Source organism: Hydractinia symbiolongicarpus, chromosome 15, assembly GCF_029227915.1.
Source record: "Hydractinia symbiolongicarpus strain clone_291-10 chromosome 15, HSymV2.1, whole genome shotgun sequence".
NCBI lineage: Eukaryota > Metazoa > Cnidaria > Hydrozoa > Anthoathecata > Hydractiniidae > Hydractinia > Hydractinia symbiolongicarpus.
The window spans coordinates 8253514-8271859 of record NC_079889.1 but is presented as its reverse complement, the minus strand read 5'-3'; the positions used below and the strand labels follow the sequence as shown (position 1 = coordinate 8271859).

The window sequence follows — 18346 nt, the reverse complement described above, 5'->3', positions numbered from 1 at the left end:
TTTTTCGAAAGCCAGCTCTTGTAATTCGGATCTTTTAGCCAGTCGTCTAAAAATTTTGATTTCCTTGGCATTATTATATCATTAGTAATCTCTTTTAGTCTAGTTCTAAACAGAAATAAAAAGTAAACTATAAGAAACTTAATTGTTAGGTAAGGTCAAGTGAAATATAACATAGATATACCATGGTAGATAAATACTAAACCAATGATAAAACTAGAAATCAAGCAAGAAAGCCTAAAAAAAGAATTTGATGATCCTTAAAAATTAAATATGCAGCCTTCAAACTAAATTCCAGGACATTCCAGGACAATCTCTAAAAAAGAAGGAAAGTCCAGGACATTCCAGGACAGTGGTCACCATGCTCTAGCTTATTTCCAAAGACCTAACAGGTTGAGTTCATCATTGCGGTGGCTTGCCACCTCTTTGTAAAATATTTCCTTATTGCTACTGTCCGAAAGGATAACGAATGACAATCTGGAAAGACAGACCCTTACTTTTTTGCTTATTTTGTTTTGTGTGTGTGTATGTATGTGTGTTGTTTTTCTGTTATTTTTCTGTTACATGTAACATCACACTCCCTATTCTCAGTCACCTGTTATAAGCGAAGTATTCAGCAATAGACAGATAGTACTGTCACGCAAGGGATTAATAGGTAGAGTTGTGGGATGGCATGAAAAACATGCCTGCTGAGCCCGCGTAAAAGTTGGCAGCCCCAACCCAATTGTTATCTGTCGCTCTCACCAAGCTTAGGCCGACCCGTGGGATTTTTATGGTCTACAACAAAGTTAAATTTTTTTAAACAACAGGTTTCCCACAGACCCTGGAAAACCTGGAAAACCTGGAAAATATACCACTTTTTGAAAAACTCAGGGAAAACCTGGAAACGCACCTGGAAAAAATTTTGACCCAGGGAAAATATATGGCATTTGCAAGAGACTCAGGGAAAAAAAATTTTGGTAGCAAGTTGAACTGAAGTTGTGTTACTATTATTTCATTGTTAGCTTTTCAGCATGATTAATGGTAGCCATAGTGTTCAACCAAACAGATTTATGCAACTTTTAATTTTGTTTATATAGATACAGCATCTCTTTTCTTCTGGCGACACTCTTTATAATATAAACAAATTGTTAATGTAGTTTTTTATTCTGTAGCTTGCATGTGATTTTAAAAAGTGATAAAAGTTTAGCGATTGGCACTTGTGTAATGCAGTTTGTTGTAATCTATGGTGTTCTGTTCTTATTTTTTGTAAGTTTTTAGTTCTGTTGTTTTCTAGTGTATTAAAATAAAATATGAAAGATCAAACCTATTTCTCAAAGGATTGGCTGGATGATCCAGACTTTAAGGAGTGGATTGTAAAAACCAAAGATAATACAGAGGCTCGATGTAAAGTTTGTCATAAGACGATCAAGTTGTCAAATATGGGTCGTCAAGCCTTAGTTAGTCATACAAGTGGTAAAATGCATGTAGACCGAAGGCAAATGTTCTTTAAAGCAAAAACTATTAGTAATAGAAGCGAACAGCCTATTAGTATTGAAGAGCCAAGTACATCTAGTGATTCTACCTCTACATCTAGTGGTTCTACATCTAGTCAAATTCAGTCAGTTCATAAGACTAAAGCCACAGAAGAAACTTCACTTGAGTTGCTATTAAAAGACAGTCAAAAGCAGAAATCTGAAATAATTTGGGCCTTAAAAGTAGTTGTTAACGGCTTTTCTAACAATTCTTGTACTAACCTTGGTCAAACATTTAGATGCATGTTCCCAGACAGCAAAATTGCTCAGTCATTTGAACTTGGGCCTACCAAAGTCCATTATATCATCAACTTTGGAATTGCCCCATACTTTAGAGACATCTTGTATGATTCATTGAAAAAAGTTGAATGTTATGTTGTCTCTTTTGACGAAAGTTTGAATACTGTAACTCAGAACTGTAAAATGGATGTACTAGTAAGATTTTTTGACCCTGTTGATGACAAAGTTAAAATCCGTTACTTAGACTCAAGCTTTCTTGGACATAGTGCTCACCAAGATTTGTTCAGCCATTTCACGAAGACGCTTGGGAAATTAGATCCAAACAAAATGTTTCAAGTATCCATGGATGGACCTAGCGTTAACTTCAAATTTTTGGAAAAAGTCCAGAAAGACCGTCTTGACAATGAACAACATCAACTCATTGACATAGGTAGCTGTGGTCTTCACACTATTCATGGTGCTTTCAAAAATGCTGCAGTTTCTACTGAATGGAACATTAAGAAAATACTCCATGGTTCTTACCAAATATTGCACGACACACCAGCCAGAAGAGATGATTATGAAAGTGTGACATCATCTAATGTTTATCCGCTAAATTTTTGTGCTACACGGTATAAGTAAGCTACTCTCTTGGTGGTAGAAAGACAAAGTGTGTCATTTTTAATTCATGTGATAATAAATTATAATGGTCACCTGAATTTAAATTGCAGTATGTGGTATTAGAAAAAAGCTAATTTATTGAGAAATATGTAAATTGTACTGTAATATGTCTATATGTTGAAAAGTTTAGTAGTAATGTAGGTTATATGTTTTCATTTTCAGGTGGGTGGAAGACAAAGTTGTAGCAGAGCGTCTCATTGAAATTTGGGAAAATATTGTGAAAATCGTAAAGTTTTGGGAAGGTCTTCCGAAATCAAAACGACCTGCTTCTAAGAGCTATGGTTATGTGAAAGATGCTGCTAAAGACCTGCTCACACCTACGAAATTGAAGTTTTTCAGTTTCCTAGCTGGAATTTTGCAACCATTTTTGGTAATGTACCAAACGGACAAACCAATGGTTCCTTATATGTATCAAGACTTGACCAAGCTTTTAAAGAATTTAATGAGATTGATTGTTAAGCCTGATGTGTTAACAAAATGTGAATCAATAAGTGATTTAAAAGCTGTCAATTTGAATGATAATTCAGTGCTTATGAAACCAAAGAATTATAATTTAGGCTTTGCTACTAGATTTGAAATAAACGAATTAAAAAGAAAAGATCTAATAACTAATGCACAGGTGGCTAAGTTCTTTACTGATGCTGTTATATTTGTTAGATCTATTGTTGAGAAGTTATTCGACAAGAGTCCGTTGTCAAAAAATGTTGTTAAAAATTCCACTATATTTGATCCCAAGGTAATGGTTACTGAAAGCTCCTCTGTTTTGCAAACCAAACTGAGAAGCATGTTAACATATCTGGTGAAGCTTAGAGTTTTAACATCTTTTCAATGTGACAAAATCACTGAAGAATTTAATGAGTTTTCCGATCACAATTTGAAACTTCACATTGATAAATTTCAGAGTTTTGATAGGTTTCAAGAAGACTTAGATGAATTTTATTTTGGTGATGTTGGCGTAAAAAGTTTCAAGGAACTTTCTTTTCTTATCAAATTAGTCTTAACATTAAGTCACGGTCAAGCGTCAGTTGAAAGAAGTTTTAGTATTAACAACTCTGTCCTCAGACAAAACATGAAAGAAGAATCTATCGTAGCTAAAAAGGTTGTGAGTGATCATATGATTGCTAATGGTTTAAAACCTGATAGTATTCAGGTAACTAACAAGCTGCTTCGATCTGTAGCTTCTGCAAGACAAAAGTATGAAGACAGTTTAGAACTACAGAGACAGAAAAAACGCAATGAAAGAGATGAGAATCAAAAGCGCATATTAAATGATGAAATAAGAGACACAAAAGCTAAACGTGATGATTTGCAGAAGACATGTGAAGCATTAGACAAAGAATTCGTTTCATCAGTAGAGAAAGCTGAAAAAGATAAAGATAACGTTGTGTCACTTGTAACCAAGGCAAATGCATTGAAAAGAAGAAGTGTTGAGTTAAAAACTCAAGTAAAAAGCTTAGATGAAGCACTCTTGGTTTTAGAGGAGAAGAGGAGGAAAGTTTGTAAATAAAAACGACTAAACAACTGGCTGTTTCTATTTTGTTTGTTTTTGTGTTGGACTGATTTTGTCTTCTGGATAGATCTTTAGTTTTTGTTTGACTGTAACCCATTTTGTTTTGTTTTATTTTGGACTGAAGTCAAACTTCTCAAGATACGTTTTTAACCAGCACCATTTACATTATTAGATGGGCCTGGCTACCCACTAACCTGTCTTAAGTCAATGTTCCACTTTCTGGGCTTGAAACTGTTCTGCAGTAGTTAACTTCAGACTAATATCAAGCTAAATGGAATAACAGTTTCTGGCAGTTAGCAGTGTTCAGAAGTACATAAATCTTCTTTTGCTGAAGTTTACATACACACCTGTATTCAAATGCTGGATAATATACACCCAAATGTTTCAATTTCAGTTTCAATTTTGTCCCACTGTCTAATATTTATGTTTCTATTTAATGACCCTAGTTTTTTAGACGCTATTTAGTAATATCTAATGCCTGCTGTTTTTTACTTGGGGAACCAGGAATTGAACTTAGTATGCTTAATGTTTATTACCTTGGAGACCCAGGGAAAACAATATGTTTTTTTATGTGACCCAGGGAAAATAATATACTTTTCAAGGGTCATGTCCAGGGAATTTTATATGCTTTTCTTGAAAGCTCAGGGAAAAGTTTTAGAAAATTTCTGTGGAAACCCTGAACAATGATACCCCTAACGATATAGACCCGGACCGTATTAGGACTACCCCTCCGGATATCGATTTCGTTATTACTAACTCCTCTGTCCTTCCTGCTACCTGTGATTCTTCGTTACTCCCTTCCACTAAGCATTGGACATTAAAACCGTGAAAAGTTGTTTTGCAAGATGTACTAGCTGTTGATTCCACTGAAAAGTTTCGGCTGCTGAAAGCTAACCCGGATAACTCCCACAGTGTTCTTTCTCAGCAATTAACAGAAACAGAACCTGACCATCTTAGCACTATGAAATGGAAACAACCTACTGCTTGGCCGAAGTCAATTAAAACAAAATTGTGGAATTCCCTTGATGATGCAGTTTGCCACAATCTTCTAGGCTCTTACCCATTGTCAAAAAAAGTGGAGTTATTGGAATCAACAATTTACTACCATGCGTCTCACCTGTTTGATGTAAGGTCACTTCCCCAGCACAACCTATCGGGTTTGAACAGGAGAGCCTTACGCAGCATCAGTTTGGTGAACGAGAAGAACAATCTACTCCGAACTCTTAAGAGCACATCTGTCCCAGTTGAGAAAAGCAACATGCAAAACCTTTTAGATGATATAATGGCCAAGTTAAGGTTACTTCGCAGAGGTGAGCGGAATAGGAAAAGACGTTGGAAAATCTCAAATGCACGCCGGGCTTTCTCTAAGAATCCTTATCAGGCTGGAAAAAATATTTTAGATCCTAAATATTCAATAAAACTTAAAGTTGCCCAGGACGAAATGGATTCACACAAGCATTCAACCTTGAACGATCCTTCACGCCATATACCTCTTTCAGTTCTCCCCGGAATGCCTTCACCACAAAATCTAGTCTCAGCTTTCGTTTCTTTCAAGCTAAAGTTCAAGGATTTCCAAGCTGTCCTACATTCTCGTAGAAATGCTTCTTCTCCTAGGCTGAACCAAATTCCTTACACAGTATATAAGAATTGTCCTCATATTGCAACGTTTCTGTTTAACATTTTTCAAGCTTGTCTAAAGAAGTATTTTATTCCTGTGCAATGGAGAATTGCATCAGAAGTTTACATATCTAAAAACAACACACCTTGTCCATCAAAGATAAAGGATTTTCGCCCCATAGCTCTTCTGAATGTTGAAGGAAAGCTCTTTCTTAGTGTGATTTCCAAGCGGTTAGAATCGCATATTATAAAGAAAAACAACTTCATTACTACTTCCATTCAAAAAGGTTGTATGGAAAAAGTTCCGCGTTACTGGGAACACATGTCTCTTGTTTGGTCAGTGATTTGATCAGTGACGTTGAAAAATTCACGTATTTAAGAAGTTATGCGGAAGGAGAGGCCGAGAAATGCATTGCAGGTATATCTTCAACTAACGAAAATTACAACTCTAAACCTTCTTTCTGAACGCTATGGTAATTCCCAGTTAATAACATCGTCGCATATGAGGAAACTGTTGAAATTGAAAACAGTAGCAGGTGACAACTATTCAGTTAAAGAATTACATAACCTTGATCACATTGAAAGTCATGTGCGATGTCTCCTCGCTTTGGTTTGTAAAAATTGTCTGGTTAACATTCACATAAAAGGGGGAGGGTTATCTTTCACTAGCGGTTTTATATTACCCCGGCTGTTTCTGTCACAAGCAGTCTACCGTGAACGTAGAGTTTGCTCACTCTTCACTCTCTTATAGAGTAATCATAAGAAGCATAGCAAGGGGGTTCGACTATGTCTTGTCTTTGCGTGCCACGACCCCACTTTATACCCCAGTAGGAAGGCCAAGTTTGCTCACTTGGTCTACAGGGCTAGCGATCCTGCTGTACCCATAGTTATTCTTGTAAGAAGCTCTGCAAGGGGGTGTGAAAGTTCTCTTTTATGTCTTCGTGGTTTTACGCCCACGCATATCACCCCAGTAACTTCAGGCTGGACGTGCTTTTAGAGGCATGTTCTCTAGAGGAGTACAACCTCTAGCTTGTTTCCAAAGACCTAACAGGTTGAGTTCATCATTGCGGTGGCTTGCCACCTCTTTGTAAATTATTTTCTCAATCACCTGTGTAAGGCTGAGTGTCGGGATCCCGGTTCACAAGTCCTGGCGCATAGGTAATTGTTTGCCCCCTTTTTATAGTTTTTATTTATTTGTATATATATACGTTTTATGTCAATATATGTTGTTGTTTTTTGTTTTGACCAGAGGGTTGCTTTTTCAATTAACTTAGTTGTACAGACCATCCTTGTAAAAGGGAGATCTTGCTTTGCATAGAGATCTTTAGAGGGTCTAACCTCTACCACTTATAATAAGAGTCATTAGACTAGTCAAATCATTACAGCTTGCTGTTTTGTTATCTCATAATCTGAGCACTACAGGCCGATGTTATTTCCGATCGTCATAGAAGAATTGCCAAATGATATCCAGAAATTACTCGAAAGTTGGGAAAGAAAATTGGAAAGTTCAGTACACAAATGTTGTTTATCGGAAACCGAGCTTTACGTTGAGCATTTTGTAAACAAGATCACTTTCACGCCAAATGCACAGTTGTTACCGACCTACAAACATAAACGTTGTTTCAAATGTTTACAACCGGGACATCAAATACGAGATTGTCGCAGTAAGAATTCTTGTTTTTCTGATAAGTCGAAAGGAGTCCGGAATTGCAGGTGAAGAAAACGAGTTAGAAAGTTCAACCAACATGATGATCCATTCGTAAAACTCTGTACTGCTATTTGTATCGTTCACTCACCGGAGTGCAGTCGTAATAATATGTCAGTGAAAGTTTTGATGGATTCTGGATCTCAGCGTACGTATCTTTCCGAGCGAGTCGTGGAATATTTAAATTTAAAACCGGTAAACAGCCAAAACATTGTTATTAAAACATTTGGAAATAATTCAGATGAAGCCAGGAAAGTCAAAGAGTATGAATTTTGTGCACTGGGATTTGGAGGAGAAAAGGTTTATTTAAAGGTTTTGGTGTGCCAATTATTTTCTCTCCGTTGGATAGACAGAGAATTAATGTTGTACAAGCACAGTTTTCGTTTTTGAAAAATATCAATTTGGCTGACAAGGGTGCTGGTGAAAGCGAAATTGACGTGGGTCTGAATTGGGTCAGATTTTTATTGGAAGGTCGTGACTGGAAAAGTTAAGTTGTAGTGATGAAGGATTGGTAGCTATAACTAGAAGAAGGTATTATTGAACGTGTCACATCACCTGCCGAAATTTGGGAAAGTAACATATTTGCCGCATCGTGCCGTTGTCTGCGAATATAAGAAGTCAACAAAATTGAGTGTGGTTTTCGATGCGAGTGCGAAAAACAAAGGCTATTGTCTCAATGATTGTTTGTACAAGGGTCCTTGTTTAAACCCATTGCCATATGATGTCTTATTAAGATTTCGAGATCTTAAATAAAAAGGATGTCGCTAACATCAACGATAAAGTATACCAAGGGGGAGAAAGTTGTTGTTACGAAACGAAACGTGCTGAAAGTGATAGCTGGGTTTTACGGTCCGATTGGGCTTATTCGACCTTTGGTGGTTAAGTTGAAAGTATTATTTCAAGAGATTTGTAAAGGGGCGTTGCATAGGACGATGAATTAAGTGTCATTTTAAAATTCAAATGGTATAGCATTATTCGAAGTGATTATTGATCGATGTTATTGTATTCGTGAAGTCAGAGTTCGTTCGAACAGAATTACATGGATTTTCCGACGCTAGTGAAACTGCTTACGGTTGCTGTGCTTATTTTCGTTTTACGTTGTCCAGTGGTACGATAAAAGCATCGTTGATGTCTTCAAAGTCGAGAATCGCTACTTTAAAAAACAATTGACAATACCGCGATTGGAGTTAATGGGGAATTTATTACTGAGTCGTTTGATTGTATCAATTTCATCAGCGTTAAAAGATGAAGTGGGTATTCATGACGTCATTTGTTGGACTGATTCACAGATTGCTTTATGTTGGATCAAAGGAGAAAATAAAGCTTTTTAAAGCTTTCGTTCATAACCGAGTGGTTGAAATCTAAAAAAAACGTCGAAGCGGGGTTTCCTTGAAGAGCTTAGGTAAATTGCAGTCAGCACCACAACTTCCGGCTTATGTCAGCAAGGGGGTTTGACTATTTTTATTTTTTTCTATTTTATTTTTTTCTATTTTTTTCTATTTTTTTTGTAGTCTTGTCTTTGCAGAGTGACGACTCCACTTATTACCCCAGTCAAAATAAAAGCGAAAAACAAAAAAATTACGCCAGCAAGGGGGTTTGACTGTACCAGGTCCTATCTTTGGATAGTGACGACACCACTTATTACCCCAGTCAACAGGAAAAAAACAAAAAAAAACAAAATAAAAATTATGTCAGCAAGGGGGGGGGGGGTTGACTACACTGGTCTATCTTTGGAGAGTTACGACTCCACTTCTTACCCCAGTCACACAAGATTGTACAGAGTAGGACAGATGAAAGAAATGTCTAGTTCCTGCTGAAGACTGTTCGCAGACCTATTTTGAGGTGACTCAGCTAAACATTTTGTTCAGGAGTTTGAGTCGAAACCCTTGTACCCTTTACAGAAGTTCTGTCCTACTCTCTCTGTCTGTTTGTTTGTTCAATTTTGGTGCCAATTACCTCCTTGGAAAAAGGAAAAATTGTGTTCCTTCATATGAGCATATTCTTTAGAGGAGCAAAATTTTAAGACTTAACTGGTCGAGTTTATCATTGTGCGTGCACTTTGTAATTTTCATTCTTCTGGTTGTACGTGAAATCTAAGAACAATCCTGCAGATAATAACACCGGAGACTATAGTCAAGATGCTTTACAAAATGAGCTGTTGTGAAGGGGTCCAGACTTTCTACAAAAAAAACAAATTTTTTTAATGCAGAAAGTTTATTACAAGATTCAAATGAAAACATCGATTTTGGTGATTCCCTGAAAATGAAGGAAGAGATTGTTGAGTCATTGTTAGACGCTGATTGAAATTGTTACGTGTTACGTCATACGTATTAAGATTTATTCGCAACGCGAAAAAGGGTTTGAAAAAAGAAAAGCTACAATTAAACAATTACGTAATCGCTGAAGAGTTGCATAAAGCTAAAGTGTTAAGGATTAAGCAAAATCAAGTTGAATTGAAAAGGAAAGGTGATTAAGTTAAAAAAGAATTTAAGTTTAAGAGAAGACGAAGAGGGAGTCATTCGTTCGTATGGTAGATATAAACATGCTAACATTCCCTTTAATAACAAAGCTCCGAAAATGTTAAATAGCGATCATCGTTTAGCCGAAATAATTGTAAATCAAAGGTGTTACACAGAGGTTTAAAACAAACATTAACCGAATTAAGATCAAAATATTTGATAACTAAAGGTAGAAGTTTTGTTAAGATTTTGCGTTCTTGTACCATCTGTAAACGCTATAATGCAAGATCGTTTCATTACCCTGAACATTCTTGATAAATCAAGTCTTCGATTCGAAGGTTCGTACTACCGGTGTTGATTATCTTGGGCCGTTGTTTTGTTCACCAGTGTTTGGAGAAGACGATATGCTTTATAAAACTTGGGTTGTGATATACACTTGTGCATCAGGTGACGATACCCAACAATTTGCTGCAAATCGATTTTTCACGTGGAAATTCAATATCGAACATGCTCCATGGTGTGGTGTTATATGGGAGAGACTTGTAGCTTGTGTGAAACGTTGTATCAAAAACGCTGTAGGGTAAAGTATCGTTAATTTTGTCGAATTACAAACGTTGATCAATGAGATAGAATTTATTTTGAATAACAGATCTATATGTGATGACTATGATGATGATTGTGAGGATGTATTACCACCTAATGATTTTGAGATAACAAGACAGCAAGCTGTGATGATGGAACTGGTCTAACGACCCTTGAAGTTAAAATTGTAGAGGTTACACCCTCTAAAGATCAAAACGCAATGCAAGATCTCCCTTTTTGCAAGGATAATCTGTAGATTCAAGGTAATTGAACCAAACAACCCTCTCTACACAATACAAAACGTGCAACTAACGGTCGGTACACAAAAACTGACAACATGAAAACAGAAGACAGACATAACGACAACAATACAACAAAGAATTTACTATAAAAATAAATAAATAAATATAAAACTATAAATATGAGTAGACAACCACCCGAGCGCCAGGACTTGTGTATGGGGTTAGATAGCGGACAAATTCAATATGTCAAATTGATATGTCAATAAGCATAGTTTGATCAATCAATTTGACATTGCGACTATCAAATTGAAGATTGATAACCATCAATTTGAAGATTGATATGTCAATTTGATAACCAGTTTGAAATAGTGACATTCAAATTGAAATATAGATATTGAAATCAAATTTGTGTATCCACATCGTTGTTTTAAATTGAGAGTCATTAAAACAATCAAGTTTTAGGTATTTTTCCGCCACTTAATATTCTTCGATTTGAAATACTTCAGTCCAAGGTGAACAACAATCGGTCTGGAAAATACAATGCAATATTTTAAAGATTACTATGGTCAGTAAATTAATTATAATATTTGTAGTGTTTATACCTGTTTTACACTGTAAAAATATATTGCACGAATTTTTTTTAATTTTTTTCTATTCCTTAAAACTTTTTAAATTGTATAAACTAAAGTTATATTTCTATTGTGCTCCAAAACAACAACTAATTTTCAGGATTTTTTAGTATTATTGTAAATATAAGGTAAAGTTCAAGATTTTAATAATGTTCGTCAGTGTATACTTAGTATTATTGTCACGTTTCACGTGGTGTTCATACATCAATATGGCGAACACAGACCCTCGTGTTTCGCCTGCTGAAACCTTTCAGGTATATGTTTTGAGAAACATAGATCAGGCAAATCCACAAAAGAGTTGTTAGATTACACCGCATTTCGCATGGAAAAATTTATATCTGTTGCACTGCAAGGTAGTTTACTGGGATATACAGACTTGTCGTTGATTGAGTTGGTGATATCAGCACTGGATAATGTCGAACAGTTTCTGGATGCATGTGATAATAATGATGACCATCTTCCGCCCAAAGTTTTCACAGGATCTTCTGGAAGACCACCGTACGCAATTCGAAAAGTCTGGTTGGAACAATGCTTAGAATCAGGATTCAGACAGAAAGACAGCCGCTATGTTGGGAGTCAGTGAAAAAACAGTTTCCAGACGTATACAAGAATTCAAAATACGCCTTGAATTCCCGCGATTTTCTGAAATAACAGATGAAGCGCTACATATAATTGTAACAAAGTTAGTGTCAAACTTTCCCAACGCAGGGATAAGAACAATGAAGGGTCATTTATTAGCTCGAAACATTAGGGTAACTTGGAGTCGCGTTCGTAATGCTCTTTGGTGTGTTGACCCACAAGGAATTGTCAATCGTTCGCTACATAGTCCAATTACCCAGCGCCGTATATACAGCGTACCTGGTTCATTAGCGCTATGGCACTTGATGGAAACCACAAGTTAATTCGTTGGGGATTTATAGTTCATGGTTGCATAGACGGATATTCCAGGAAGATCATGTATTTGAAATGTCATATAAACAACAAAGCAGAGACAGTGCTTAACATATTCTGTGACGCTGTGCAATCATTCGGTCTTCCATCTAGAGTAAGGGGCGACCAAGGTGTGGAAAACTATGATGTTGCAAGGTTCATGTTCTGGCACCCGGCGCGTGGACCCGGGCGCAGCAGTTATATTGCTGGAAAATCTTGCCACAATCAACGAATAGAAAGATTGTGGAGAGATGTTTTTACCCTGTCACTGTCAAAATATTATTGCGTTTTCTGGTATTTAGAAGACAGTAATTTGTTAGACATATCGAATGGTCTTCACTTGTACGTAGTAAAAATTGTGTTTGTACATCTGATAAATGTAGATTTACAAAGATTTAAGGATGGTTGGGATTGACACCCAATTCGAACTGCTTCTAATCGCACTCCAAATCAGCTATGGCTACTTGGTAAAATCGACTACCAACCAGACAATGGGGATTTCGACGTAGATAACTCATACAGGGTTGATTTTGATGGACCTGTAACGTTACCAAGTGGAACTGGGGTGGAAATACCAGACATACAAGAGTTTCTTAATGAAGAAGAGAAGAACACCTTATTACGTGAAATTGACATTTATAAGAATTCAGACAGCTTTGGTGTTGATATCTATGTTGAAGTGCTAGCCTATGTTCAGACATTGATCAACCAAAGAGGACAAAGTTAAAAATTTCAATCTTCGTCACACGGAAAAAATATAAAAAAGACATTTGTTTCAAGCTTATAATGCATAACATAACGTAAAAAATTACCATTTCATAAAATATATATCCACCTACATGGAAATGATGTTATTTCTGCGCGTTAATAACTCTTTTGCTTCTAAGAACTCACAAGGAAACTGTATGCTCTTTTTGAATGTGATAAAACGCTGTCTTGGTGAATTTTTTAATAATTTCTCTCATTAAATGTTTATTTATGCAAAATTTCAAAAAGCAACATAAATTGTACCTGAAGGTAAAAAATTATTGTGGGAAGAACATTCTGCAGCCTGAGTATACATGTAATTTGTGTAATAAGTTTTGTAGATGAGGAACTTTAAAAGCAACTTTTGAAATAATTTCTTCCCACAAAAATTTCTTAAGGTATAAGAAGTAAAATATAAAAGTCACTTCAAATAACAAAACAGTCAGCAACTAAAACCAATGTCAAATCTATTTATTGTCACTAAAACCTACACCTTCAATAGCAATGGCTTTCTCAAAGTGTTCTCCAAATTTCTGTTGAGTTGTGTGTACAGTTGGCAGGTACAGTATATTGAAACAAGACATGGTCTTCGGATATATATGAGCATCATCATCATCTAAATACTTAACTGTGATGGGGGAACCCAAACCCCACGGTGGTACAAGTGAATGGCCTGTGATAAACTTTAGAACAGCTGATATGTATTTTTCTGAACTATCAGTAATAATTTTCGAAAAAAAATCAAATGCTTGTTTCTTCTCATAATAATCGTTGTTGTCGGTTTTTACAACTTGTAGGAACTCCATTGGAGTAAGTCCATTGTTCTTAGAATACACAAAAATTTGTCGACACCTAGACACATTAGCCTTGATAAAAGCTAGGAATCCAGTAAGATCTAATCCTTCTTGAATTGATTTGATTTGACTCTGCCTTTGACGAATAAGTTCTTCCATTAACAGCTCACTGATTAGCGATTGTCTATTAGCTGTAGTTACTGCAACACTTTGGTCCCATCTCGAAAAATTTAATATCAAGATATATTTATCTACAATTTCATCAAGCTCTTTCTGTGATGTTGCATTGTCCAAAGCATTCACAAAATCTAATAATCCTGTTGAGCCAGCATGCCTTGGGGATATCTTCAATATTTATTTGGTTAATGATCTGGTCAAAATCCATTCCAACAATTAAGTCATAAACCCATGGCTGAAAACAGTGAAAGCCTGGACCCCCATGAAGAACTGAATGTCCAATCGCCATCCCAAGGATAAGGTAAGTAATGCTGTCTGAACGTCTTGGGACCACCAGTGGAACTTCACCTTCCAATGAACGGTTCTGAAATTCTTTGAAGAGTAATTCAACTGTTACCTTCACCAGTTGCACTTGTAAATTGGACCTGTAAAGAAAAATAGTGAAAAATAGATTCACATGAAATTGAAATTCGAATAGTATATAACAGTATTAAAGTAATTAGGTATATATATAAGTTTTATACCTCAAACTGTTTTTTTAAAACACTTGGTCGTTTTATCGCTTTCTTATAAAAAGATAATGCAGTTCGCCACAACTCTTCTCTGTCGACATAAAGAAGTTCTACTTCTGGATTGACTTGACATTTAAAAGCTTTGATAAGGTTGTGTATTGTTTCAAAACACTTTGTTTCATTTCCTGGTGACTTAGAACTGGTAGCACAATCTGAAGAACGTTGCTTCATACTAACTGTCTTTGTACATTCAATGTCTGGTGATACTACACGTAGCACAGAGTCGACTGCTTCCTCTATTGGCTTCCTCCTGGAGAACAGAAAATTTTTCATCTGGGAATATGCTCATCAATTTAAGAAGAATTGCTTGGTCACGATGGACATGATCATTTCCATGACCTATTGAAGATAAAAAACATATTTCAAGGATCTCCTGAAATGTCTACTTCTATTATGAATAAAAATAAATGAAAAAAATGGCTTTTATGAATAAAAAGAAGAATCAATAACACGAATGAAAATACATAGATGTTTCGCTTGTTTCCTTTTTATGGGGGTGGTTTTGTCATGATTAACAGAGGCAAAAGAAAACAATACACAACACTAACTAACCTGTAATATCAGAATCAGCATTGCTAGTACTTGATATCCCAGCCACATCCTCTGACATACATTGTTCTTTATGGTTTTCAAATTCTGTTAAAGGCACAATTACGCCACAATGTGAGCACTTGCATTCTGCAATATTACAGGGTTCTGTTGACAAATCATTGATGGTAACTGGCGTGACATCAATATCAGTGTTCAGTGGGATAATGTAAACACATGATGACCGAACTTCTCCTTTTAAATATTGAACGTCATAGCCAACTGTAGGACATACAATTTTGCATAATTTTCGAAGCCCCAACCACCTGAGTCAGCTTTAGCAAATAGAAACGCTCCGTCTTGACACTTCAACCTATACATATACAATGCAAGAACTATTGATATTTTGAGGGTTTGAATTCTTCTATAATTTTTCAGCAAATAAAATATGTTTACGTAGCTAGCTATGTTCATATTTAGTCTTAATTTTTCTAGCATAGTAAGAGCCTTTTTAGCTATTCTTATCCAACCCTTTTCTTAGCCAATTGTTTGTTATGCTCAGCAGTTTATTACTTTTTCGTAATTTCGTTTTCTTTTTTAAAATGTCCCTTCATTTTATTTTATCTTCCTTGCATGCCACCACTTATTGATTATTATGGGATCCCCTGCACAAAATATGTAAAACTTACCTTGGAAAATAACCTTCCAATGTTTCCTGAATGTGTTGATGATCACCATATTTGTTTTTAAAAACAATTTTCTTTTTTCCAAGCCCTGCCATACGCAGAGTACCAAGCTCTGTTTGTGTAGGAGTGTATTCATCATTCCTTTTACTCAGACATATAAAGTCGTGTGTCCAAGTTTGTGGAAATCTCAACGGTCGGCTCTTTGTATACGGTACATAGTTTCGTGCACTTCTTGATGATGTGTTCCCAGAAGTTCTATTAACATTAGGCATGTATGTTTGCAATACTCTTCCAGAATTTGGGTTTGCTCTGTTTAGAAAGGCCTTCAAAAAATCCTGCCCTGCTGAGTGGGCCCAATCTTTTGCTCCATTTTCCGTGTTTATATTACTAGTAGGCGAGGAAGAATCGTTCGTTTTTTCCTGGGATCGTAATTGTTCCTGCTCTCTTGCTCTCTGCAGTAATGCAAGAAAGTCTCAATGAAGTCTAAGCAACTTGCGTTTTGGTTTGTTGTGGCCTTTCCCGCTTCCGCCATTTTACTAACTTTAAACACAAAGGTGGAGGTTTAGGAGAGCACGTACAAACCACAGACCAGAATACGTAGTAGGCTGTGAAGTCAGATTATCAAAACTGACCTTGGCTGAAAGTTACACGTGACTTTGAGAGTCAAAGAATTCTATTGATAGTTTAAGTTGACGACTTTATAATTCTTCGAAATGTCTCAAAAGCAGTCTAGATTTGTTATCTCAACTTCCAATTTGACGACTGATTATATGGGAATAGACATTTTAATTTGATGAATCGAATGTCAATTGGATAAATTGACTTATCAATTTGACATATTAAATTTGTCCGCTATCTAACCCCATACTTGTGAACCTAGCAGTAGCTTTCCACATGTGTTACGGGATCCCAACACTCAGCCTTACACGGGTAGTTGTCGCTTTGGACCAGCCATTTGCTTCGGACCAGCCGTAAGTCAGGACCAGCCTGAAGACAGTGGAGTAATGAACGTGGATGTAAAGTCACGGAAACAAGAAAGATAGAAATGAAAACCCCTTATATAGCTTCTTCGTAACATCAGATATAGCAGGATCGTTAACCCTGTAGACTAAGTGAGCCAACTTAGCCTCCCTACAGAACTGGGGTTATAAGTGGGGTCGTTACACCCAAAGACAAGGCAATTGCCAAGCCCCCTTGCTAAGCTTCTTATAATTGCTTTCTAGGAAAGCGGCGAGTGAGCGAACTCGTGAATAACGGTAAACTGTATGTAAAACACACAGCAGGGGTAATTTCAAACCGCTAGGAAAAAGAGATCCCTCCCCCTTTTGATATAATGTACTCCCGTTTTAGTGCGAATTCACACTATATAAATTTTGACAAAAAATAACACATACACTGTGGAGTTATCTGGATCAGATGGCTTGACACTAATCACTGCCCTATCATCACATTTTAACCATGTATTAACACCCTGATCTCTTATGAAAGCCCAATAGTGACCAGCCGCCAGTGTGCCTGAATGATTAATAGTGGCGGATAATTTATATTGGTTTGTGAATGATATATCCTCCGCAGGATGGGAATAAACTTTTAGGGTGTCGTGACGTTGGGCGAGGCAAGAAACAAATTTATTATTTTTCACAAATCTTCCTTGGATACAGTTAAACCTTTTCAGTTGGATGATCAGTATATCGCCACACTGGGTGAAGACAGTTTCCCGGGTACTGTCTTGAAGGGTAGAGCACTGTGGGCACATCCATCTGTCCTTTCCAGACATATATTCTGGTTGCAAAAAAGCTTTAATGGAGCCTGTTATGTTGTTGGAAACAGGAAGTGGCAGAGAAGACAGTTTCCCGGGTACTGTCTTGAAGGGTAGAGCACTGTGGGCACATCCATCTGTCATTTCCAGACATATATTCTGGTTGCAAAAAAGCTTTAATGGAGCCTGTTATGTTGTTTGAAACGAAGTGGCAGAATGGACATACTTTCCTCCCTACTGGAAGACAAGAGGCATGAATTACAAGATATTGTTGTAGTTACTTTGTTGGTAATAATATTGATAACGCTAACTGATGGCCCTGTCAACTCGTTTAATACATGAGGTAGAATCTCAGGAACATCCTGCTGTGTGTTAATATTGAATGGGTTGTTCCTAGCATTGGACATCTTACGTTGTAACGCTCGAAGAAAGGCGGAAGGGTCTATAACTGAGGTGAATTTAGACAACAGAGACATAGTCAGCAAGACGGACTTGGCCAGGGGGGAAACAAAAGAGGACTCCGATGCACTTTGTGACCAAAGTGCAGGAGTTACAGATAATGCTTGCAGGATAGAATTAGCATAGCATGTATTCCCTTTATTAATCAGACCAGCATGAGTTGGTTTTGCTGGAGTGCTGTTGGTAGGCGGTTCTGGGTCCGGGTGTGAGTGACTTTTATCCACAGTTGGCCTCCACTTGTTGTAAGGTAGACGACTGGAGTGTAGCACATGATTCGGAATTTAAAGGACGGAGACGTATGTTCCAGGCAATGCTGGACCATTTTTGGAAGCGTTGGTCTCAAGAATATTTGTTATCTTTACGTCAGTGTGAATTGCGTATCGGAGGTGGTGCCGAAAAGATTAGTGAGGGAGACGTTGTTATTGTGTATGATGATAAGTTACCTAGACACATGTGGAAATTGGGTAGAGTGGTTAAGTTGGTTCCTGGAAGCGATGACAAAGTACGTGTTGCACAAGTCAAGCTAGGACGAACCGGAA

At 36.8% G+C, this 18346-nt stretch overlaps 3 protein-coding genes across 3 annotated transcripts; 2 read left to right on the top strand and 1 right to left on the bottom strand.

Annotated features, from left to right (window-relative positions):
• Positions 1-818: 818 nt before the first annotated feature.
• LOC130629182 (uncharacterized) lies at positions 819-4585 on the top strand. The gene is made up of 2 exons (XM_057442308.1): positions 819-2362; positions 2574-4585. The coding sequence occupies exons 1-2, from the start codon at positions 1290-1292 to the stop codon at positions 3916-3918; spliced, it is 2418 nt and encodes an 805-aa protein (XP_057298291.1). The 5' UTR covers positions 819-1289; the 3' UTR covers positions 3919-4585.
• A 7206-nt stretch (positions 4586-11791) lies between these two features.
• LOC130628946 (uncharacterized) lies at positions 11792-13562 on the top strand. The gene has a single exon (XM_057442012.1). It carries the CDS (start codon positions 12030-12032, stop codon positions 12498-12500), a length of 471 nt encoding a protein of 156 aa, XP_057297995.1. The 5' UTR covers positions 11792-12029; the 3' UTR covers positions 12501-13562.
• Positions 13563-17192: 3630 nt separating this feature from the next.
• On the bottom strand, positions 17193-18088 carry LOC130629035 (ubiquitin carboxyl-terminal hydrolase 12-like; the record flags this gene model as incomplete). Its single annotated transcript, XM_057442127.1, has 1 exon — positions 17193-18088. A coding segment is annotated over one exon (564 nt), but the record flags the coding sequence as incomplete, so codon positions are not given.
• Between the last annotated feature and the right edge of the window lie 258 nt (positions 18089-18346).

What these genes read in the sequence shown, in the direction of transcription:
- LOC130628946 (XM_057442012.1), top strand. Translation starts at nt 12,030, where the DNA reads ATGGCACTTGATGGAAACCACAAGTTAATTCGTTGGGGATTTATAGTT.
- LOC130629182 (XM_057442308.1), top strand. Translation starts at nt 1,290, where the DNA reads ATGAAAGATCAAACCTATTTCTCAAAGGATTGGCTGGATGATCCAGAC. An exon ending in CTAAATTTTTGTGCTACACG is followed by an intron (nt 2,363 to 2,573) that starts GTATAAGTAAGC and finishes TTTCATTTTCAG; the next exon opens with GTGGGTGGAAGACAAAGTTG.